The sequence below is a fragment of the Chironomus tepperi genome, unplaced genomic scaffold, assembly GCF_022539635.2.
Source record: "Chironomus tepperi strain 1889 unplaced genomic scaffold, CSIRO-AGI_Ctep_v1 contig_376, whole genome shotgun sequence".
Lineage (NCBI taxonomy): Eukaryota > Metazoa > Arthropoda > Insecta > Diptera > Chironomidae > Chironomus > Chironomus tepperi.
Window position 1 is genome coordinate 2,614,225 of NW_027226498.1, and position 24,354 is coordinate 2,638,578.

Sequence of the window (24,354 nt, forward strand, 5' to 3'; positions counted from 1 at the left end):
ATATAAATAAAAGCATTTACTTTTAGATATATAAATGCCAATAAAAGCTTCCTCAAATAAATTATTGAAGATGTCCTTTTACTTCACATTTAAGTGGATAGGCGTACATAAAATTTGGAATCTATCACGTTTTCTCATCTTGTTAAAACTAAAATTTACAGTGGAAAGCTTCCTTTTAGGCACACTATTATGCTTGAAATATTGTCATCGACACCTTTAAATGAAAAATTTTGTACTTCAAATCGATTTCCTTTATTTTAGCTGATTAGATCTGAAAGATCCAGAGCTTCTCATTATATGCGTCTCAGGGCTAATAATAGTTTTACGAGTTCACCAAGCCACCGCTTAGATCTTCAGATTACAGTGGAAGCAGAACCACTTCTTTGATGATATTACTGAATTTAGTCTACAAATAATGAATATAAGGTCATGTGCACCGAGCTACTTCGATTCACTATATCTTGTGATACCCAGCTCTTTTCCTTTTAGTAAAATTTAAATCATACATAAATTTTAAACTTCAATCCCCTTGGCCAATAAGCAATAATAACCATTAAGTCTGCCAAAAATAATCATCATCTTACAAAAATCTAATCAAAAACATATTTAAGGCTATAGCACAGTAAGCGAATTCAATTACCTTTTTCATGAAAACATTAACAATGATGATCTTTTTTCTGCAAAACGATATGTGAATTCCAGCAGATTCTGATTATCTTCATCTAATTCTATTAATATATATCGATGAGAGGCTGTTATTAATGTGAATCATTACTCATCATTAGTTTGTAAATTGATTTTTTTTTGCCTCAGTTTTATTAGACAATTTTTCACAAGTTGTGGAATATTTGTGGAAAGGAAGAGAATGTTATAAAATAAAAGTACATTGCAGTATAGATGTGGAAATGAAGGAAAATTACGGAAAACTTTTTTCAAAGTAGAATTCTTCGATTGATTTTAATATTGATTATTTCTTGAAGTTATCTTGTTAAAAACTGAAAATTCCTGTTCTGCTTTTTATTTTGAGATATACTCTGTTACAGTCTTAATCAGGAATATTTTCTTATCAATAAGTTTAATTAAAGGTTCTCCACGAATTTAGTTTAATAACAAAGATGTTTATTCTTCAGAGATTAGAAGCAGACTAAATATTGATATGAAGGGGGTTATCAACTATAAAAGGGATATCAACTAATTGTGGTTGCAAATATAATTTGAATATTTAACGACAGTTAACGTATTCTCAACATACTCATAACAGAGTGAAGGGTTTTTTAATAAAGCATAAAATTGCAGAATAACATCTTATATTTATTGTAAAACAAGTTCACAAATATATTTAAGTTAATTATGATATCAAAATATTACATCATCTGCATGTTCGTAAGGGTTCATTAATAAATGTCATTTTAACCCCAAATCCTTGGATTAAAAATAATTTCAGATTTCAGTGAAGATCATCTTATTTATAATTTAATTATCATTATGTACATTGTTAATATTTTGCAAGTCAAGCAGATTCATCTTGCAAAATCACTTATTTGTTTTTCAATTACATATTGTACTCTATAATAAACGAATGTTAAAAATGCCTCAAAGGACTTTATTAAAATGCTAGATAAATATTTTTCGGGTATTTGAACTTGATGCATATGTTTAAGCTTTTTAATAAAAGGTTCATGCAAAACAAACACGAAATTTTAAATAATTCTGGTAGCGAAGAATAATGAAAGGAACTGTGCATGAAGGAAACATATTATTGACGTCTTCAATGCGTTATTTATTATCTTATTAATTTTCTTTATCATTAATTTCGTTTATGTTTAATTTTCCTTGTAATTTTGGCATTGCTTCCTTCCCCGTTCACGACTTGATTCATCGTGTGCAAATTTTTTTGAGATGTTCATATTCGCATTGGTGTAATTGACGTATCGATTTTTAGATTTTTAGAGATCAGAGGATATGATCGGAATGTGAGTACTGTTAAATCTAACTGATCATGCGAGATTCTTTGGATGGAACAAATTCTTTGAATTTTGAAGAACAAAGCAAAATTCCTTAAAGCAAATAAATGAAGATTTATTTCATAATACAAATAAGGCTTTGTTGACATATCCTCTTAAATAATAATAATGAACTGTAAGTGAGCTATTAGTACCTTTGTATGTAAATAAAATGCCACACTAATTAGCCAAGCTTTTTATTGCCATAAGTAAATCAAATATTTATTTGCATCATTGAAAAGTAACATCCATGAAATATTCTTCATGCTTATATATAAATAAAGTATTAGATTATATTCACTGCACGAGTTAAAGATTTAGGAAGAAACTTATATTTAGATGAGTCAACGTGTTAGACATTAAATCTTTTTGAGAAATAACATGAAATATGATTAATTATAGGTGATTGATGACGTTTCGTATGAAATTACCTCGTGAACAAATATCACAAATATGTAAGTACCTACAACAAAATAATAATTAATAGCTCAATTTGAAAAGATGAGTGAAAAAATTTAGATGCCCGGAAAATTATCGATGATGCGGTAACGAGCTTCAAAACGTTTGATGATTATTGAATATGATGCTTAATGATCCGGTATATCGTGCGCGCACTGCTTGATATTTGTCGCTTTCTTAATCCGTTTTCAATTCATCGTACTATAAAAATTTATTATTATGTCGACGACCTTCACATCATTTTAATTTATGAAAAGAAAAAAATGATCCACATTACCTGATCTATGCAGAGTCTCTTTGTAAATTCAAAAAAATGTGAAGTGATGTCCCAAAAAATAAATAAATAATAAATGAGTTTTTTTTTTGGTCGTGATTTTCCATTTAAATTCTTCTTTGCAATATCTTGCAAAACGTTATGATTGAAATCTTTGAGACAAATATGTATAGCATAATCATAAAATATAGTTTATCGCGGATGTTATTGCATATTAATTTTATTACAATTTTTTTATTAATAGTAAAGATGACTAAAGCTATTTAGCTTACAAAATCCATTAAGCGAATGAAATATTCTAATATTTTAATTAACGCAATTGCATTACTTTATTATAATTAAAGTCATCATATGAGCTCACACGTTTAGTTATTAATTCATTGCTTTAAGCAATTCGACGCGGTTTTCTTATGTATGCTATATGCACAACAACAATATTATCCACAACCAAAAAGATGGTAAAGAGAAAAAAAAATGCCGTCATTGAAGACTAAAGAGATCTAAGAAGGGACATATTACGTTTGTAAAATAATGACAAAAGCGCATTTTCATGCATAATTCTCAATATTGCCGAAAGCTTATTAGAATTTAAGTTCCGGATGCTTTTCCTATTTTTAATTCTAAGCTATATTTTACTACCTTATAATTTTAGTCAGAGATTTTTATTCCGAATTGAGTAATAAATTCTACATTCACACAATAAATCATAAGTACTGAACAAGACATTCCATTTTCACGGCAATAAAGACGTTGTGAATATTGTGTAGAAAGAAAGAAAAAAAGATAGTGAAGCCCAACAAGAGTAAGAAACAAAACCAATGCTTCGGATTTGTATAAAGTAATAGTTATTAAATATGTAAGCAGTGTGAAACATGAGAGATGATGGGGGATCCTCTCTTTAAATCTCAAATATAACAAAGTAAAGCAACGTGAGTCGTATGAAGAGAACGAATGCGAAATTCTCGACTACGTCATCGGCAATAGTTGTTTTTCTGTGGTGTAAACGACGCTGTTATGAATGGAACAGATTTACTATATAAAACCATCAACAACATCAGTGAGAATCATCAGTTAAATTTGTTCGGTTGGTGCAGTGAGACATCTCGGATTATTTCTGTTTATTTGATTTGAAATTTAATTTTGTTTATTGAAATAATATTTGAAGATGAAAGCTTTTGTGATCATTTCATTATTGGCAGTCAATGCATTTGCTGCACGATTGGATAATCAGTATATTCCACCACCTCCAAATGCTCATAGCGCCGGAGGAACTAATTTGGAAGCTCCAAGACAAGCACTTCCATCAAATATTCAATCTTCTTATACATCACCTGGTGGAGTTCAAACTCAATACCAACAACAACAATATAACCGACCAGGATTAAACCAAGGAACATTTACATCCCAATCACACGGAAACGGATTCCAATCAGTCTCAGCAGGATCTTTCTCAAGCAATGCTGGACAACCTCAACGATTCGCACCAGCTCCACAACAAACTTATCAACATGCCTCAACATCTTACCAACAACCAGCTCAACCATCAAGACCAGCCTATCAAGCACCATCAAGCTATCAACCAGCACAACCACAACAACAACAATACAATTATCAACAAAGCGGATATAATCAAGCATCAACAACACCAATTCCAATTTTGAAATGTGAGTTATATATTTTATTGCTATTATTATTTAGGAATCTATTCCTTATTATATTTGATGACTTTGATTTAAAAATGACAAATTGGTGACAAATCAAAGTAATAACAATAAGTTGTTCGTCATTATAAAAATGAAGACTTATTAATCGTAAACAATAGTCGAAATATTTTATGATTAGTTAAATGAGAATTGCGAAAAACGTTCAGGAATTAGGAATTGACAGATTTCTTAAGAGGTCTTTTTACTAATACGTGATTAAGAAGAAATAATTAGAAGATTTCATCAGATCTAATGTGATTATTTACTATAGACATTCAATTAAAAACTCCAACGCTTCTGCTTGATTGCGTGTCTCAAATATAAATTCAAGTGACCAAAGAAATCAGTTTTAAAACGATTTCCTTAATAACTTCAAATAGAAAAACATCAAAATTTAATTTACACCAAGAAGATTGGATATGGCTAATAGGTTATGTCAATGTCATAAATTACACAATCTCTCAATTATAGAAGTTTCATTATAACAGCTTGCAAAATTGTCATGCAAATTTGATGCTGTTATTTTCTATTTTAAAATAATGCGTGACTTTATTGAATTTTTTATTGGATTCTCAAGGTGCATCAAATTAGAGTTTTTTTAAAATTGCAGTGAATGTAGTTTAATTAAAGCTACTTTCAGATGTATTATTGATAAATGAGATGTTTATTTATCCATTTTATATCAAAAGGGGTTTTCAACTAAGTACAATAAATATCATTCAAATCTCAAATTATGATAGAAACATATTCTGACATTCCAAGAAAACAAATACTTTTGATGACAAATATTTCATTCTTCTGATTTTCTTCGAAATGACACAATGATAAATTTGCATGCAATACACATAAGCATACCTAAATCAATCCATAAATTTCATATTGAGTGATTGAAAGTCAATTAATCATAAGTCAAAATATATTTAAATTCGTAAACTTTTCATTCTGTTCATCCCCAGAATGATTAAAAGTCAAAATATGCCAATTCATTTAAATCAGGCGTTCTTGTGGCTTCTAAATTTATTGTTCGTCATTGCAAACTGAAAATTGGTTTTGGCTTAAATTTATTGATGTTTCTTTCCAATCCTAACTTATTGAATATTAGGCATCTTGTCCTTCAAAAGTTTCAGAGGATTATCGATCTCAATTAAAAATTTAATGAAGCTTTTGAAGTTTACATCATCAAGGTACAAATGGATTTCTTTTTGCAAAAAAATTTAATTTCAAATGGCTTTAAAATTGATTCAATTCAATTATGAGTATCGGATCATCAGGTTGAGATAATAAATCACATTATTATCGACACTATAAATACTCATCTTATGCCATCATAAATTCGCAAGTCGGTAATCAAAGATAGTCAAATTGTCAATGAACCTTTTATGGGAATTTTTTTTAACAAGGTGTTACGATTTATCGACCGATCGAAAAAAATAAATCATGTGACGCTAGGTGAAGTCAAAAATTTAAAACGGAAATTTCCTTGAAATGAACTTGATTTAATAGTGTGACTTATTAGTTTATATCGAATGCTTTAAGGCTGTAGACAATACCAAGATGCCAATACATGACTTTTAAAAATGTAAATTGACACATGGAACGAAAAGTTTGACACGAAAATCTTTTTGTGTCTAGTATGAGTATAGAACCTTTTTCACTCCTCCTTTTTAATTAAAAGTATAAAAAAACTAGAAAGACATTAACTCATCTCAAAGTGACAAAATTAATCCCATACCAAAATACATAGAGACAGAGAATTAAAATTTAATTAATTTTTCCAACATTCAATTTTCTTTTTATTCACATTTATAGTCGAAAACGAGCCACATAGAGGTGATGGACGTTATCGCTTCTCATATTTAACTGGAAACGGAATAATGGCTGAAGAAGAAGGTGAGTAAAAAAAACATTTATCATCCAAAATTGTTTCGCTTCCTCAAGTCCATTGCTTATTCTTTTTTTGTCCATAAAATAATGATAAGATTGAAAGTCATTAATTTAATATGTAAATTTCATGCTCAGGTTATCTTAACAATCCACATGCCCAATATCCAGACTACCCAGAACAAGTTGCCGTTGGAAGTTACAGCTATACATCACCCGAAGGTCAACAAATTTCACTTTCATACAAAGCTGACTCAAATGGTTTTGTGCCACAAGGTGATCATTTACCAAAAGCACCTGAACAAACAGCCGAGTGGTACGAGTAAGTAGTCAAGCGTCGCAAATTTTTATCGCGAATCCTCAATCTTTATTATCCGATGACAAATAAAAATCGTTACTTTCTATTTCTTTATTTTCCTCTATAAATAGACAAGTTGAACTTCACAAGAAAATAGCCGCTGAGGTTGAAGCTGAAGGACATCGATTGGCACAAATTCAGGCCCAACAACCACAACAACAATATCAACAACAAGGTCATCAACAACACTCCCAACAAAATCAACATTATAATGCACAAGCATCAAATGTATATCCATCACAACAGCAATTCCAGGGATATGGAAGCAATGCCCAACCTATTACAAGACCACAACAACAATATCTTCCTCCACAAAAATATGGCAAATAAAAAGGAACATGAGAACATTAGCGAAACAGAACGAAACAGCAAACATTAATTTAGGCAAAATTTATCATCATCATTTTTCATTTATGAGAGAATATTTTTCATCTATTATTACTCATGGATAGAAAATGGAAGTTTTCAGCCAATTAACACATGATTTCTTTTTCATTTTCTATTAAAAGAATACACAATATAACTTATTCTTTCCTTATTTCCTTAACTTCTCTCATCATTACCATTACCATTATAATTAATAAGAATGATGAATGGAAAATGAAAAAATCACATTTGTGAACGAAGGATAAACGTGTAAAAAATATGTAAAATAAAGCGACTGCAAAATAAACTTTTTTGTATAAATATGTCTTTTGTTGAATTCCTTTTAAACAGTTCTTCCATAGCAATATTATCTTCAGGCTAAGTTAACAGTTGACTTCCCTTTACACTTCCTTTCACACATCATTTCCGTTCTGTTTGTTGATTGAATTTTGTAATGAGATAAATGTATAACAATTTTAAAGAAGAAATCGAGCAATTTAATCTTTAATAGTGGTCGTAACAACTTTTCTTTATCCAGTGATGATATAACGTTTATTTGAGATTTAAATATTATTTATTGTACTTAGTTGAATACCCCTTTTCAACAAAATGTTTACTCTGTTTTTGAATTCATACAATTTTTTTCAATTTCATTATACTGTTGCTTGGGTCTGTTTGTATGAACCTTAAAGACCACATCAAAAACTTTACTTTTTTCAGTTCATATTTTCCGAAAGTTATCTGCTTCAACCTAAATAAAAACCATATATGCATTTTAATGAAATTCTCCATAATTTATTTCCGTAATTAGATGATGGGTAATATTGTAAAGGAACGAGCATGATTTTTAAATGGAATTCCGGTATATTCACGTGTAATGTATGCATGGGACTCTTTTTATTAGATAAATCTTTTAGATAGAAAAAGAGAGAGGGATTGGAATGTCACATCCCCCTTGTATCATATTATACATAAATTGAATTTAATTTAATGTCCATGGTATGTGAAGTTTTAAATTGAAAAAAATTCTCTCCTTTAAAATATTATTTCCAGAAGAAAATTGCATACTAATTTTAGAGGAAAACCTTTTCGAATATATATTACTTTAGCTTTATTTCCTCTTTCTAGCACATTTATACTATTATTTTCCTTATCCTCTCAATTATATGTAATAATAATAAGCCATAAAAATACATACAAACATTAGTTGTTTTCCGGGGCTGTACAGATTTTTTATGAGACTTTTTGTTGTGGCTTAGGTTTTTTCATACAGTGCTAAACTTTGATTTGACCTGAAATTTTTAAAAAGGTATATACACCGCCGTGTGTGGTTTCAGTCTAGACTAAACACTAAGGTATGCAGCGTTCCACTTTTCTTTAAGTTAGGCTCTGTTTGGTTGCTAGATTTTATGTTCAATACGAGACATTTATCTCATTAATGTGATGTGCTGACCAAATAAATACAAAAATATTAAGCAATACTAAATACCTAGCACAAAATTAAACATTTGGAATAAAGAAATTATGCAAATTGTTCCTAAAAGTTAACAATTTATAAACAGCTCGGTCAGATCCCTTAAAAACCGTATATCTTTTTGAAAGAATGTTATTTATGAGGCTAAAATGTATCGTATGCAAGGAAATAGAATTTTCAAAAAATAGATGAAAGAATTTCTTGTAGTCATGACTAAAGCTTACTCCATCCTTTTTGTTTTTATGAAAATGGAAAAGTAAAACTGAAGAAAATCTAGAGAAAAGTTTTTAAAATAGGAAAAGAAGAAGAAATGTTTTAAGTCCTTTCTCAAGGCTTTTTTTCTATTTTTAAAAGAATTTATGTTTTGACATCATAAAATCTGAAAAGAATGGAAATAATTCTATGTCCATTTTAAGACTTTCTCCATGTTTTGCTCACTCGTCTGGACACTTTTTTTTGCACAATGTCGAAATGAACATAATTTATTGGACGTAAAAGTTGCTCTTAAAAATTCATTAATAGCACCTGTTACCATTCATAGTGGTTTATTTCCCTATGCCTTTGGTCAGAATTTGTGTGGTTGTCCACAACGTTTTATTACTTTCCAAAACAGTGGATTCTCATGGATATATAACTTCATATATTAGAAGAAAATTGAGACACAAGCATTATTTTTGCCACAACTAAAAGGTTCATAAATATGATTCTGATACGAAAAGTAGCAATAATCTTTAAAATACCTTTTGCGTAATAAAATTAAATTAAGCATATGATTTATGTTCAAATTAAAAACCAATATTGTATTTATTCCATTAACATATTCGATCCAATTTTCAGATACGAATACCAATTGTTTATCATCTTCAATTAACTTATGGACAAAGTTTAAACAACTTTAATTTTGTTCGACATTTCAGTTTTTCTTTCGGAAAACTTAAGCATTACTTAGACAGTGACTGAAACTTCAAATAATCTTTTTAGTTTCAGAAGATTCCATTTAGTCTCCAAATATCTTCATATTCTCTTCACGTAATGCCTCGTTTATTTTTCAAAACAATTCAGACATTCCATCGATAGCAATTTCGTTACATTAAGCAATTAATTAAACTTTCAGAATTATTATAACTACAAAAACAAACAGAAAATGTTTTCTGGGATTTTTGCTGTAACGCTTCCAAAAAATTTTCTTTCCTTCTAATTTTTTGTTGTGTTTTCTTATTCAGGAAATAAGTATAATTGACCGTAATTTGTCCATTCATCCGTTTTATTTTGTTTTAACAAGTTATTGTTGAAGTTTGTGAGATTGAGATATTCAAAATGTTAATTATAAATTCAATGAATAAGATCACTATTAATATTTTTAATTACATTCAATGTAGCTTAATTAAAACCACTTCCTTAGGATTTAAAATTAAATGAGATGTTTATTTATCAGAGTTCAAAAACAGACTGAACTTTTATAGGAAAAGGGGTTTTGAACTATGTACAATAAATATTATTCAAATCTCAAATGAACGTTATAAGAATATTTATGCGCAAAAAACATTTCTCTTGAGTTTTCAAACTTTTATAATTTTTCCATGCTCTAAAGCATCTGGAAAGAAAATAAGTAAATACTGAATTGAGGAGTAGAATGAACGAAACTTTTCTCTTAGTCGCAATTATTAATATTAAATTATCACACAACAAAGCATAAGGAAGGAAAAAGGGGAGGATTTCACGTATATAAATTAATAACAATTTTTCTCTCCTGTAGAATTTTTCTACAACGTCCATTCCTCATTTTGCCTTTCTTTTTTTCTGAACAGCATCTATCTAATTTATGGGGATCAAAAATTTGATTTATTGCGCCTCAAACTATACTTACGGTAATGTTAAGCCATAAATGGGTGCATTAAATAAGCAATATAAAAAGAATGGACGGATACTTTCTTATCGCATATAGTTATAATTTCATTATCTAAAAACTCTCTGTAAGTGTAATGTGTAGAAGCATATAATAGCAACTCAGTAAGGGAGCAAAAGTGTAGGAGGTTGAAACATTCACCTAGCATTTATGAACGCCATTGAAAACTTTTGTTATGCGAATATATTAATTCCTAAAAAAATCATTTTCACGTTATGCAAAGAGAATGAAAAATCTCATGAGAATAGATCTATGTCATTACAAAGATGACGTTGATGACTCCACCCTCAAAACATATTAATAGAACCATAATAATAGATTATTGCAGATTAAAAGTAAACATACTGAAGGAGGATTTTTCTCAATCAATATAAATGACTGACTTAACCTACATTCGTCACTTTTGTATTCATCAAATGAGCACTTTTGGCAGTAAAAAGGGAAAGTACATATATTGTCCATATTTCATCACTCACCTGCTTATTGATTCCCCTTGCCATTGCATCATCGCCACTTCGCTCAAATTTTTGAAATCTAAAACTATTGCTTCGATACAATTCGTTGTCTTCATATTTTCGATTTCTGCACAAACGTCGTGTCAAAATTCCGCGAGGTCTGCATTCCATTTTATTGTTATAGTCGAGCATTAATGGAAATGAAAAAGTGTTGAAAAATTTCATTAGATCAATGGATAAAATTAATTTAAAAATCATTCCATTAAGTCATTTCTATCAAGTGAAGCGATGGACAATCTGTGTACCGCAACACAATAACGTATCGAAAAAAAAAAAACTTTTAGAAATACCATGAACAATATGTCGTGTGCGGTTTCAGTCGAGACTTACCATCAAAGTGGGCTGCGATGAATAAAAGGTTGTCCACCACTGATCTACTGACTTGAAAAATTATAATTATCAACTTCATAAAGTTCTTATTATTCCAGTGTCGTCAAACCTTTTTTGTGCTACGACCCTCCTTGGTGGTAAGCCACGACCGAAAACGAACACATTTCGCGGCAGTTCCAAAAATTTTTGACGGAACACTATTGTACCGCGGCATACAGTTTTGTACCACTGATTTAAACTAATTAATAATTTTCAGAACTTTTCAGCTCATTACGACTAATTATTGCTCGTGTATATGTACACAGTATAATCGTTGTTCAAAATCATAATTACTCTTCTTAAAATAATTAAGAAGAATGAAACAAAGTTAAGTTAAATGAACACAAAAGTTAAATAAAGCTCATGATACTTTAAGTTCATTTAATGTCGCACTGCAGCCGTAATTTGTTAATTAATGTAGAAAATTATTTAAATGTGTTGTAAATATGCTTTAAATTCCAGCATTAAATAAATCTTAACTAAATTTTAAAAATTTCTTATCTCCATAAGCATAATGTGATACCATCGTTAAGCCTTCATCATTTTTGTCGCTCGGGGTGAAAGCTTAGAGGCTTGTCTCAGAAACGCATTAAAAATTCAAAATTTTCTTAACTTTGCTCACAAAACCGCACTACAGAAACCTCAGTGATGAGCAACCTGAGTCCCGAGAAACACTAGTGCGTCCATATGCGGTTTTAAAGGCCTACCATCATATTGTACCACGAATAATAAAAAGATTGCGCAACACTGCTCTAATTAATTCGGACTTGATTTAAAAAGCAAATGAAAAGCTTTAAATTTTTAATATTCGTTTAAAAATAAAAACAAGCCTTTTCGGTTCGCTGGAAAGTGTAATTTCTTCATCAAATAATGAGCTTTATTGAATTCTACATTTAATGCTATAAAATTCTATTGACATTAAAAAATATTTATTGAAATTCATGGTTCAATAGGTATTACGAGTTCAAAGTATTTTTAAATATTGACTGAAATTTAAAAGCTTATCTATTGTCAAGCGGAATATGAATAAATTTCGCATAGCATCCATAAAGAACGTTAGAATTTAATGATAAATACAAACATTCTCTCAAAATGACAATTTAAATTCGATGTAGGTAATTCAATTTGAATCAATTTTTTTGCTGTTGTTTACATAAGGAGTCATTCACTTATAATGTCCGAAATTTATAAGGGAGAAATATCAAGTCATTTACAATTCATAATGTATGAAAATCTATTATTTCGTTAGACGTTATTTGTAATCGACCCCTAATTTCCCTTTCATTCACACAATGAAGATTAATTGTCGTAAAAATAAAAAACAAATCCAATTAAGATAAATGACGTTATTAGCCGCCTACTTACTTGCATTGATTCATATGAAGATCCCAATTAAGATTAAAATTAAACATTTTCAATTTAGCAACAGCCTTTTGTCTCAATGTTTCCGGTTGTTGCTGTTGCTGCATAATAGGAGCAATGTTAACGATAGATCCTGAGAAATGTTCATGTCCGTCTCCTGTTCTCGAGTGACTACTGGCACCGGATAGACGTCTAGATTTAAAAAAAAAGTCATAAAAATGTGATTTAATCTTTTCAATGAGGCGAATCGGAATGGAAAATAAAGTCATTGTTGTTGTCTTTGTCCTACCCATCTCTTCTTGCTCGACTCTTTCTTCTTCGCCGGCCGCCGACTTGTGGATGCAGTTGAACTTGTTGCTGTGGCTGACCACAATCCGTTCCTTTTAGAAATCTTTTCACTTTATCCATTGTTCTTTAATTTATTTCCTTTTTCACACACTTTTTTCGATAATTTTTTAATTTTTCTTTGTAACTTTTCTTTTTCTTTATTTTAAGAGACGAAATTGAGAGGATTTGGCAATAAAATTCTTCTTAAAACTACCAAAAATAATTGAAAAACTTTCAAGTTATGATTAAAAAAATAACACTCGAATTTGGCTTTTAAAATTGGCAAATTTTCAAAAAAGTTTGACTCCGATTTTCACTGATAACAGAAACTTGAAGTACACATTCAGTCTTTATTTGTTATTCATTGGGAAAATCCTTATTCTCACCGAGAAAAAAATTAAATATGAAATTCATAAACTAACACATGGGAGTTGAGTAGAGCTTTCAACGATTTACGAAAAATAATGTATGAGAGAAGTCATAGAGAGCGAGAATAATGTGTCTGCAAATTCCTTCCTTTCTTACACACTTCTTTTTTTTCTCATAGAAAAAAAGAAAAAAAATTTTTCACTACGAAGTTACTTAATGAAAAGTATAATCACTGACTGTCGTCAAAACATGATAGAATTTCACAACCAACAAATAATTTTAACGTTCCGTAAACGCATCGACTTATGTCGCTTTTAAAAATTCATCTCTAATTCAATTAAATTTAATTATAAAATCACAATGTCACTAAAAAGGCTTTCTACTCTTTCGACTGCCAACAAATGTTTTTCCGCAACGATTACCAATACATGCGCAAGGATATTCGAATGAAAAATGTAGGAAGGAAAAAAGTGATTCTGTTAACTCTCTTTCGATATTCGGCACGGCGTGTTCTTCTCTCCGAAAACATTTTTACTTACATTCTTTGTGAGAGCTTTTTTTCGCTATGTACTATAGAAAAGCTGCCTTGAACTTTTAGTAGCGAGCTTTCTCCTATTATTATATCCACATGCTTTCTACGATAGTAAAGCGGCATTGAGTTTCCTTTTCACAACAAACAATAAATTCATCCTTAAAAGTGCATAGACATTAAAAACCGAAATATTGTTTCGGAAATCATGAAGGAATTCAGTTTTACTGTTTTTTTAATTAGGATGAGTTGTTAAATCAGTGGTGGACAACCTTTTATTTTTCACAGCATATCTTGGTTAACACGCTTTGATCGAAACCGGACCACGGCAAACGATTCGTTAAATTTCCAAAAAAAAATTGGTGCGTCGGCACATATGTATGTTACTCAGCATTGAGGTAAATTATGGTTAAACGGAAGATTGCGGAAGTTATGTAATTATGAGTTGAAAATTCAGAGTTAAAATATACCGAAAATTTGAAATTTTAAGAATTTTGTGAAAAATCCTAAAAAAGTTTATGTCAGTTCGCCAGTTATTATTGTAAACCTTGAACAACAGTCACAATTTTTCAATCACAATTGCATGCAGCATTAGAACATATACTTGACATACACTCAAAATTATATTGATTATGCGAACTATCGAACTGTACATTAATGTGCTTGTATGAAATCTAATTGGCGTGAAACAAACTTCGTTTCCCAATTTTTTGCCTCTATTGGATCATATCAATTGCATGCTTCAACCTACAAAATATATTTGGAACTGTTCGAGATAAAATCAATCGATGAAAATAAAATTGGTAAATAAATAAAACCAGAAAAGCGCACGGCGTAGACCAAAAATCTGGCCCCAGGCTAACTTGAATCTAGCCGTATTTCGAATTTGGTATGGACTGAAAGTAACACTGGCCGAAGTAACATTTTCAGTCATTTCTAAGCCTCTATGTACCTTTTGGGAAATGGTTTCCTTTGTGGATTATAAATGTGGACTGAAATAAATAGACTTAAAAGAATACGAAATTTTAATTTCCAAATTTTCTTTATTTTTATTCATTTAGTTTATTTTCATATTTTTCTTTGACTATTGATTTATTGAGTAAGGATCGTCTCAAAAGTTTCAGTAGAGCAAAACTAATCTGTTTTTTTTTTTTCATTAACTTTAAAAGTCATTGATCGTTAGATGATGGATTTCTTATTAAATTAATTATTTTTTCCACTCCAGCACTTATCTCCCATTCACAAAAATCTAATCATGCAAGTTCCCACATTCATATCCTTTAATCTTATTTACAATTCACTGTAATTTTCACATAGGTATTTTCCATTTCGTTTAAAAAATATATCAATAATTTCCTTATTTTCATTAAACTCCCATATTCAATGGTAAAATAACATTCTAATGTCGATTCCGAATTTTTCATCCATTCTTCATAGGAAAAAAAAATTAAATATGAAAAATTGATTTTTCTTTTAATATATTTTGGAATCATTTGCAGCCTTAATATTTTCATCAAGAATTCTGTTTCTTCTGTTTTTATAAACATTCATAGTTATGATATTTTTTGATAATTTATTTAATTATTATCATTATTATTGGAATATAAACATCTGATTATTCAGTAGATGATTATTATTCATTCTGCTGTATGATAATTCAGTAGAAAAGAATATGTCAATTTGATAAAGGATCTACGGAAAGAATGTTTTATCACCAAACCCTCATAAATTATGCATTATTATTATTAATTCACGATTACAAAATAAGAATTTTCGTCATTTTTTTTTATTAATTTTTTTCATATTGAAAAGCTAAAATTTTTATTACTTTTGATTTTTAATGATTTCCATCATCCTTTTCTAATGTCTAGATTCGCTATCAAAATCATCTTTTATATCATTCTAATCTAATTTTTTTTTTATTATTAGTTAAATAAATTAAGGTCGTAAACATAATAAAAATATTTTCAACTTAATTGCTAACCGTTATACATTGTATTGGGTTTCATTCTTATTTTCTGCATTTTGCATTGGTTCCTAGCATTAAATTCAACAAATGAGTGAGAAAAATGGTATAAAACAAAGATTGAGGAAAATAAAAACAAGCAAGACTTAAGAAATAATTGATGCAGAAAATAAATATATATGTATCAAAAAAGTTTTAGGTCATGTAACAGTATAAAAATAGTCAGTTATTAACAACTTAATTCTTTCTTTCTTTTGTTATGTAGTAGTGTAATAAAAATGTCATCATTGATTTTTCTCTTAATTTTCAAATGGATTATTCTTTGGAGTCTTCATATAACCGGATGCCGTTTCCATTGAACTAAACCAAGCTGGATGTAGCCAAGGAGTAGAACTTGGAGGTGGCGTTGGCGGATAAATTGTAGGTGATGGTAAAGCTGAGCAAGATGATCGAGAAAGATCGTGATGAGATCCAAGAGCTGCTGCTGATGCATACGAGCTACTTAAGAAATTTCCACTTGATCCATAAACATCTCCAAAATTATAATGACTGTATGAACTGTTATGTCTACTTCCACTTGATGAATGCGAGGACGATGGAGTAGATGCAGATGAACATGATGTAGGAGATGAATATAGGGAAGCACTGGACGACGCTTCCGTCGCTACGGACGTTGAACTTCCATTATTGTCGTATCGGCAACTTGATGAACTCGACGATGTCGGTGACGAGAATACCTTCTTGTCATATGTTGGTGTTATTGGTGATGGAAAAGAATGCTGTTGCACTTGACTTAATTGTTGCTGCTGTTGCAACAATAATTGATGTTGAAGATGTTGTTCCTTCTTCTTCAACAACAGACCTTGTGACATTTGTGTCCAAAAGTCCGATGTTAAACTATTATAGTCACTGGAAGCTTTTGCTGCAGATCCACTTACTGATCCAGAAGATGACTTAGATGACGTCGTAGGGGACGAAAGAGCCGTTTGGGGACACGATGATGACGTTAGTGTCCCCTGTAATGATTCCTAGCTGATACGTGCTCTCTTACTTGCGTTTTTAGCCTCTGCCATTTGACCTCGAATCTAAAAATAAAATAAAAATTGTTTATGAGCTCTCTAGTCGTGCGTCTGAGAAAATGATTGTAATTATTCGCATTTACCATATAATTGATCTGTGGTAAATATGTTATGACATCACATACTCGAACAAATGGTACATTATCAGCTATTATTTTACCTAACTCTGTATATGCTTGATATTGTGGCCTGCAAAAAAAGATAAAAAAACAGATGTGATTAATAAAAATTTTAGTGAAAGATCATAGGAGTGGTCGAAAAAAATCGGAATATTTTCAAATTATATCAAGGTTAGTAGTTCAATGTATACATCTAGTTAAATTATAACTGGACAATAAAAGTCTATAGTTCACATAACCTCAGCATATTGTTATGGATGCTAATCATAAGCATCATTAAGGAACAAAAACAATCAATCCTACTCGCGATATTGACGTAAAACAATATTCTTCGACCAGACCCATATAAAAATGCAGTTAATGTAATGAGACTGTTGACTTACTTAGTACCGCTATATAAGTTAATATCCAATGCCTGCATGACACGCTTACAAATATCCAAATTTGCGCTTGGATAAAATTGATCTCGTAGCTCACTCAATGGTATAATCATGTCACTATTTGGTGAATATGGTATCATATTTATGCAATGTACCATTTGATTATCAATGAAACTCTTTTCAATCTTGTATGGTGATGATCCATAGCCATTCATACCAGCAAGGGAGCTTTGCATTTGCATTTGTTGTAGGCGACTACTCGCTGACGATTGCATTGATCGTGTTGATGAAGAATTTCCATTCATATATGTTCCATTATGTGCTCGTTTATTTGCAGCTGATGCAGCAGCAGCTTGTTGAACTTGCTGAAGTTGAAGTGCAGCTACGCTCATCGACCTTGGAGTAGGGGAATTAGAAGATAGATCGATTACATCCAATGGACTCGAACGTGATGTAGTTATTACGCTCTTATTTCGTAGAGGATAGGATAGGTTTTGTAATTGTTGTTGGACTTGATCGAGATGAGAGGATTGACTACCAGCAATATTAGGATTTTGTTGCTGAGTTTTCATATTTGAATACAAATTCGTATATTGCATAAAAGTCTCTTTAAGTACTTCAGGATCACTAAAGTTTTGCTTCAAAAATAGCTCATTCAATTGTTGTTGTAGAACAACAGGAAGATTTTGAATTTGTGATGCCGGCGATATAGATGGTTGTTTTGCAAAACCAGCAGCTGGACTAGCTCGAGTTGGAGATGCAATTACCGGCGAAACATTAGATTGAATTATATTTCGAGCATTCCCGTTTTGAGAATTTTTCGGATATATTGAGAGAGATGAAGGAAGCGAGTGATCCTTGCTATTACTATTATTATTATTATTGGAACTGCTGTTTCCGACACTAGTATTATTATTATTATTATTTAAATATTGAGTTGGCGTAATTGTAGTTGAAGCCGGAATTCGATTCAAATAGGATGCTGGGTTTTGACTACTGCTATTGCTACTAGTACTATGATTGTTATTATTACTAGTCGTGTTGGACGGGCATCGAGTTATTGTCACAACATTATTATTACTATTTTCATATTTGTTACTACTAAGACTACTATTGCTGGCAGGATAAGGATAGGATGTGGAGGAGGAAGAGGTATTGGATTGTGTGTTTGCGGATGATGGATTATTTGTGGAGCGTAATTGCAATTGGGCCGTTGAACCATTTGACCTAGAAACATTATGAGGACGAAAGTCGCGTTTTTTCAATCAAAACTTTTGCTCTCTATTTTTCATTTTTATTAATTTTAATTTTTTCTTATATTTTGGTTTATATATGAAGCAAAAAATAAAGTAGTTAATTCAAGTTTCTTAATTATATTAATTAGTGAGCATTTTGTGGTTAAACAGTATGTATATATGAGTGTGTGGGTATGTATGTGATAGAGATAGAGATATATAATAGATAGAGAAAATGAAGTATTAAATTAAATAAAAGATCATGTATTCATGTAAATTTAATTAAGTTTTTGAATCTGGTTTGTATGTGTGTTATTTACAAAAGAGTTGTATGAATCAAGGCCGCGTCGATTTCAAAATTTGACACATTTTGTTATAAATGCACTCTCTTAAATTTGACAGATTTTTGAAAATATCAGTGATATTCAAGAATGAAAGACATCTTAGAAATTTCTTAAAAATTTAAAGATTTTTTGAAAAACTTTCTATGGCAAGAGTCAGACCAATGAGGTTTCAAGTCAAATTCGGTGTCTTTTTTTCTGTCTCAAGTGACGATTTTCCATTATTTTGCTGATATCGTTATGAGATCTTGAAAATTTACAATTACTGTATATTGGAATTGGATTCCTCTAATGACCTCCCAACGGTATCTCATAAGGAGTGTAGTAGTGAGAAGTATACAGAAAATGAATAATTTATATATGGCACTTGGCCATATGGTCGGATAGCTCAATGGTATGAGCATTCGTTCGTAAATCGTAGGTCGTGAGTTCGAGTTCCATTCGAAAGATTCATTATACAGAATTATACTTTTCTATTAAATCAACAACTATAATGGTGACTTTAGCATTGTTATTAATGGTGACTTTAGAGTCAAGCCGATTTGGTACTGGATTTTTGATCGACTAATTGACTTGTGCACTTCGGGATAAATCAATTAAATGAGACTAATTCTGAGGAAAAACAGTTGAAAAGCAGACAAGTTGTGTCAAAATTCCTGAAGTCGACACGCCTCGAGTATGAACCAAATTCTCACAGAATGAAGTTAACAGAAAAAAGGAAATAAATGATTATATGAAATTCCCAATTCCAATTATTATTTTCAACAAAAATAGATTAATAAAATGCAATTTACTTTAATTCATATAAAAAATGATAAATAAACGTTAAAAATTATAATAAAAAGTAGAATTTTTCATTACTTTGTTCCTTTTTATCGTTTTCAAAATGCAAATTATTCAGTTTGAACAATCACTGCAATTATTTTGAATACGACAATAAAAGCAATGACGATTTAGAGAAAGAAACTAATGAAATAAAAATAATGATGTAGCTCCACATTTATTTTTTGATAATTTAAATAATTTTCATCATTTTTAATAGTTTTTTATCAGTAATATATTCGTAAATGTTTCAACATCCGTTCGTCGTAATTGGAAAAACGCATAATGATTCTAGGAAGGGTTCACGTCGACATAAATGAGATTAAGTTATTAAATTATCTTGTGCTTATAAAAATATTAATGATATTCATCATAATCGTCGATAAATATGTGATTATTAAGTAGGTATTTAAAGAAAAAGAATTATGTACAATAAGAAAAATAAAATACATAACAAGAAGCTCATATTCCTGTTCTTTGCATTAAATAAGACACTTTTGTATACTTTAAGCCTTCTGTACTCCCACGAATTTTAATGAATATTGCCAGACATATTAAAATACGATCTCTTAAAATATCAGATTTAAAAAATGATATAGGAAAGAAGAAAAAAATTGATACATAAATTTTTTTAAAGCTAAGATAGATTTGAGTATGAGTCATCTAAATTTTTATTTATGGAATCGAAGGCAAAATGATGTCATCATGCAATGATTTGTGTTGTGTGTGTGTAATGAAGTATCGCTTTTTCTAGTCATATGGTAGCTTGTTTGTTCACAGGAAATTCCCAATATATTAAAGTACGCGATTTCTATAGAATCAAAAAGAGCCCCCTTCGAGGAAAAACTAACTAAAACATGTTTCATTGATAAGAGAATACAAAAGTTTTTTTTGTCGCAATATGAGCGAAGCACAAGATTTTTGAAAAAAAAAATATGGATAAGAGAACGCTGATAATGTATATATGGGATCATCATGCTTTAATTACTCTCAAGTATACTAAACAATACAATCAACAAATATATGTTAAGATATGAATGTGATGTTAAAGTTACCGGAAATTAATGATTTTGCCGCATTTTCAAAAGTCGAAACGTTAATAAACTTTTAAGCATCTTGATATACATATTAAATTTAATCCAAATCAAACGTGGAAAAATGCGCCAAAATTATCAAGTAAGGGAAAAGTATGTATAAATATATACAAAGTAGAAAAATGTAAAATGAATGGATTCATGCGATTCTATACCTAATGCATTTAAATGACAAAAATAAATGTAACGCTATATATCTAAACTAAAAAATATAAACATTAAACTGACTTACATTTGATTTTGTTGTTGTGCTGATCGTACAAGTGGAGGTGGTTGTTGAGTACTGCTACTTCGTGAATGACCATTGCTATTCAATGACATACCACTGCCTGAGTAAGGATACATTCCACTTTGTAATAAACTTTGCATTTGCTGTTGTTGCTGTCTTGAGTATGTTCTCGTTGATGATGCCTAAAATTTTAAAATTATTTCCTCATTAGAATTAACGAATTTATAATTATGGAATGAAATTAATTTAATTTACTTGTTTGGTTTGTGCAGATGATGTAAGTCTAAACATTTGATCTAATTGTGATTGAGTGAGTTGATTACTCCATCCATTGCTTAGAGCCTGAAAGATAGCGGAAAGAGAAATACAAATATTAGTAATGATTATCTAAGCTCGTTGTGAATCCGGCAAAGAACTCACAAGAGCAGCCAAACTCGCCTGTTGGTTCGGCGTCATTCCGGCTTGCATTGATCTTAAGTAACTCATATCCATATTTTGTTGATACATGTGTTGTAAACTATTCATTGATCTTTGTTGCTGTTGAGATTGTTGCTGCTGTTGTTGTTGTTGTTGTTGTTGAGCTTGTACTTGCTGTTGTTGTTGCTGCTTTTGAACCTGTAATTGTTGTTGGCTCCTTTGCTGAGTAGGATTAATCATTTGTTTTGGCGGTGGATGTGTCCAGTTTACAGTACTATTATGAGATTTCTGTGGCATTAAAAGCTGTGTATCAACAACTTTATTAGGCCAGTAGTCCTCAAATACTGTTCCTTGTGGGAAATATCCTTTAATATCGTCCAAACTAATTACAGGTACCGTATCACTAGCAAACAATTCATTTCTAATGCCTTGAACTTTACAACAAAACTTAAGATATGATAAATCCCATCCACTCAATGAGTCAGCCTTTAATTTTAAATTCTCTGTTTCACCTTCGAAATAAAAGAGTGGCACCATTTTTTGGCCATCTCTAACTGTATAAGGAACTACAGATTCACTATTGATACGAATAAATCCACACTTATCATTTGGCGTCGAATAATTAGTAAGTTTCTTATAGCATACATCAAGAAATTGTTGAAACTTTTGAGCATCACTCAGTCGTACAATGAGATCTTTCATGCTAAACTTCTCCTTACCAAAATACTGATCGCAATGTCGAAAATTAATTTCATCTAAGAGTCGTGCCTCGACATCCGTTATATAGTAACTTCTGATACTAGTACAATTATATAAATCCTGATGAAGCACATTAAGATATTTATTAAGTAATTTTTGTTCAACTATGCGCACAGCGCAATATTTTTCAGTTTGTCGAATAATGTAAGGAATGTGAATTTTCCCGCTGTTGAATGATTCCCAACCAAAATGTCCTTTAAGACTCTCATCATCAGCCGGCTTTGCCTCATCCACAATCGTATGATGATTGTGATGATTGGATGACCCATTCATAGTTGTTGTCGTCGAGTTTGTCGAATTATTTGCACCTGTCTGTTGTGCCATTTGTGATGATGATGACGTTACAACTGGCTTCCGCTGGAGATAATTAAGTATTGAATTCTGTTGTGTTAACGTTGATCCCAAAAACGATGATTGTGATTGATTAGATACTTGCTGTGTCTGTTTTGCCGCTTGCAGTTTATGAGCTTCGACCATTTTCCTGGCCAGCTCCCTTATTTCCGCTTCATCATGTCTCTCCTCTTTTACTGATGGTAAAATTGTTGTCATGGCTTCCTCGCCAAACGAATATATTATCAAGTATTTTTGAGCCTGACTGTTGTTTACAATGCTTCTTGTTCTTGTTTATTAATGGATGTTATGGTACACCCAAACAAATAGTCTCAACCAGCTGCTTAGACAATACTAAAAGATATTTCAAATTCACTTCAATAGCTTTTCGCATACACACATAAAATTCGCACAATTTTATTTGTTTTTTTTTCCTGTGCCTTGCAATACTTTTCTGAACAACAAATTTTCTGGGATTTACAAACTCACTTCTTCCGTTTTATGCAACAATTCTAGAAAATCCATTTTCCTTCTTTACTCAAACATTATTCACTTAATTTATTTATTGATCCGTTTTGTCTAAATTATATTGCACAAAGGATTGCTTTTTTATCCTTTCAACTTTATCTGTTTCACCTTCAAAAAGATTATTGGCTTCACTTTTTTGTTGCTTTGTCTCTCCTCTTCTTACTCCATACATATATTTACTTTCATTCAAAGACACTGACAAGACTAATGAAATATTTTTTTTATGCTGTTATGAATTTGCAAAAATTTATTTTTTCATTCCATTCATGTGATTAAACGTAGTTTCTTAAATATACCACGTATTGTTAGTCTTGATAGAAGCGTTATTCCAATGAGCACTTTTGACGATATTTGAAGTAAAATTGCTGACCCAACAGAGGAATTCAGCCAAACTTTTTTTTTATTGTATCGAGACTATCGAGGTAAAAGCCGCAACTAGCGACACCTATATAGGTCGTTTTTTCTAGATATTTAAACACTTTTCACGGATTTTAATCCAATAAAATGATAGTTCTCGGATGTTCTATGCACATATCTCCGATAAGAGTCACAAAATTATTAATTTTTAATAAGATTTACACATGAAACTGTTTAATAAATTTTGTAGTCTCACGATCACAATGTATATTTTCACATATTTTTTTACTTTTCACAAGAATTTCCAATCAATTTCACTTTATCCCGATTAACTAAACCTTTATGCTTGTATTCACATTTAATTTTTAATGAAATTTGTTAATTTTACTTATTAAATTCAACAATTTTGTTGCGTGAATATTTCGACTTCCAATGCTTTTTGATGGGATGTTCCTACGTTTCTCGCGCACACAACTATTGCTTCTCTCTTTAAGTTGTGAAAGTACTATTCGTTTATTTATGTTTGTTTCCATATCATAAACTTTTTTAGGTAGATAGTCACATGTTATGAATTTTTTGGATAAATTCACCACATTTTAAAATTTTTAGATACCTAACTTACCAAAAGTTTTTAAATTCAAAATGTTCGTTATTTTGGTTTTGCTTAGTAACAAAGTTTAAGTTTTTGAAAAGCTTACGACATAAAGTAATCAGGTATTTATCTGAAAAACAGGTAAAAATGTAAACAAAAAATGCTGAAAACAATCCACGAATAATACAGCAGAGCGTCTAGTCTCACATTT

The 24,354-nt window shown here is 30.5% G+C and overlaps 4 protein-coding genes across 6 annotated transcripts in view; 1 reads left to right on the forward strand and 3 right to left on the reverse strand.

Moving 5' to 3' along the window:
• Positions 1-13,406, reverse strand: part of hwt (heavyweight) — a 69,639-nt gene extending 56,233 nt beyond the window's left edge. The window contains exons 1-4 of the mRNA XM_070647848.1: positions 13,384-13,406; positions 12,960-13,153; positions 12,674-12,862; positions 10,901-11,039 (exon numbers count right to left, since the gene is read on the reverse strand). Of these exons, the coding sequence (XP_070503949.1) occupies positions 10,901-11,039; positions 12,674-12,862; positions 12,960-13,078 (447 nt within the window). The 5' untranslated portion in view covers positions 13,079-13,153; positions 13,384-13,406. The remainder of the gene's footprint in view (positions 1-10,900; positions 11,040-12,673; positions 12,863-12,959; positions 13,154-13,383) is intronic.
• LOC139096175 (pupal cuticle protein 36a-like) lies at positions 3,803-7,367 on the forward strand. The gene is made up of 4 exons (XM_070647849.1): positions 3,803-4,400; positions 6,249-6,329; positions 6,459-6,642; positions 6,750-7,367. Exons 1-4 carry the CDS (start codon positions 3,902-3,904, stop codon positions 7,006-7,008), a joined length of 1,023 nt encoding a protein of 340 aa, XP_070503950.1. The 5' UTR covers positions 3,803-3,901; the 3' UTR covers positions 7,009-7,367.
• A 1,512-nt stretch (positions 13,407-14,918) lies between the features above and the next one.
• LOC139095703 (uncharacterized) lies at positions 14,919-16,733 on the reverse strand. Its single transcript, XM_070647147.1, has one exon. It carries the CDS (start codon positions 16,731-16,733, stop codon positions 16,161-16,163), a length of 573 nt encoding a protein of 190 aa, XP_070503248.1. The 3' UTR covers positions 14,919-16,160.
• A 73-nt stretch (positions 16,734-16,806) lies between these two features.
• Positions 16,807-24,010, reverse strand: LOC139095702 (myb-like protein P). 3 transcript variants are annotated; one of them, XM_070647145.1, is made up of 6 exons: positions 21,599-24,010; positions 21,416-21,502; positions 21,164-21,342; positions 17,443-18,666; positions 17,024-17,129; positions 16,807-16,946 (listed from the first exon to the last, which is right to left on the reverse strand). In XM_070647145.1, the coding sequence occupies exons 1-6, from the start codon at positions 22,883-22,885 to the stop codon at positions 16,890-16,892; spliced, it is 2,940 nt and encodes a 979-aa protein (XP_070503246.1). In that variant the 5' UTR covers positions 22,886-24,010; the 3' UTR covers positions 16,807-16,889. The 3 variants fall into 3 exon arrangements, with proteins under 3 accessions (XP_070503246.1, XP_070503247.1, XP_070503245.1); XM_070647146.1 differs by having other exon boundaries at positions 17,443-17,835; positions 21,581-24,010; XM_070647144.1 differs by having other exon boundaries at positions 21,581-24,010.
• Positions 24,011-24,354: the final 344 nt, after the last annotated feature.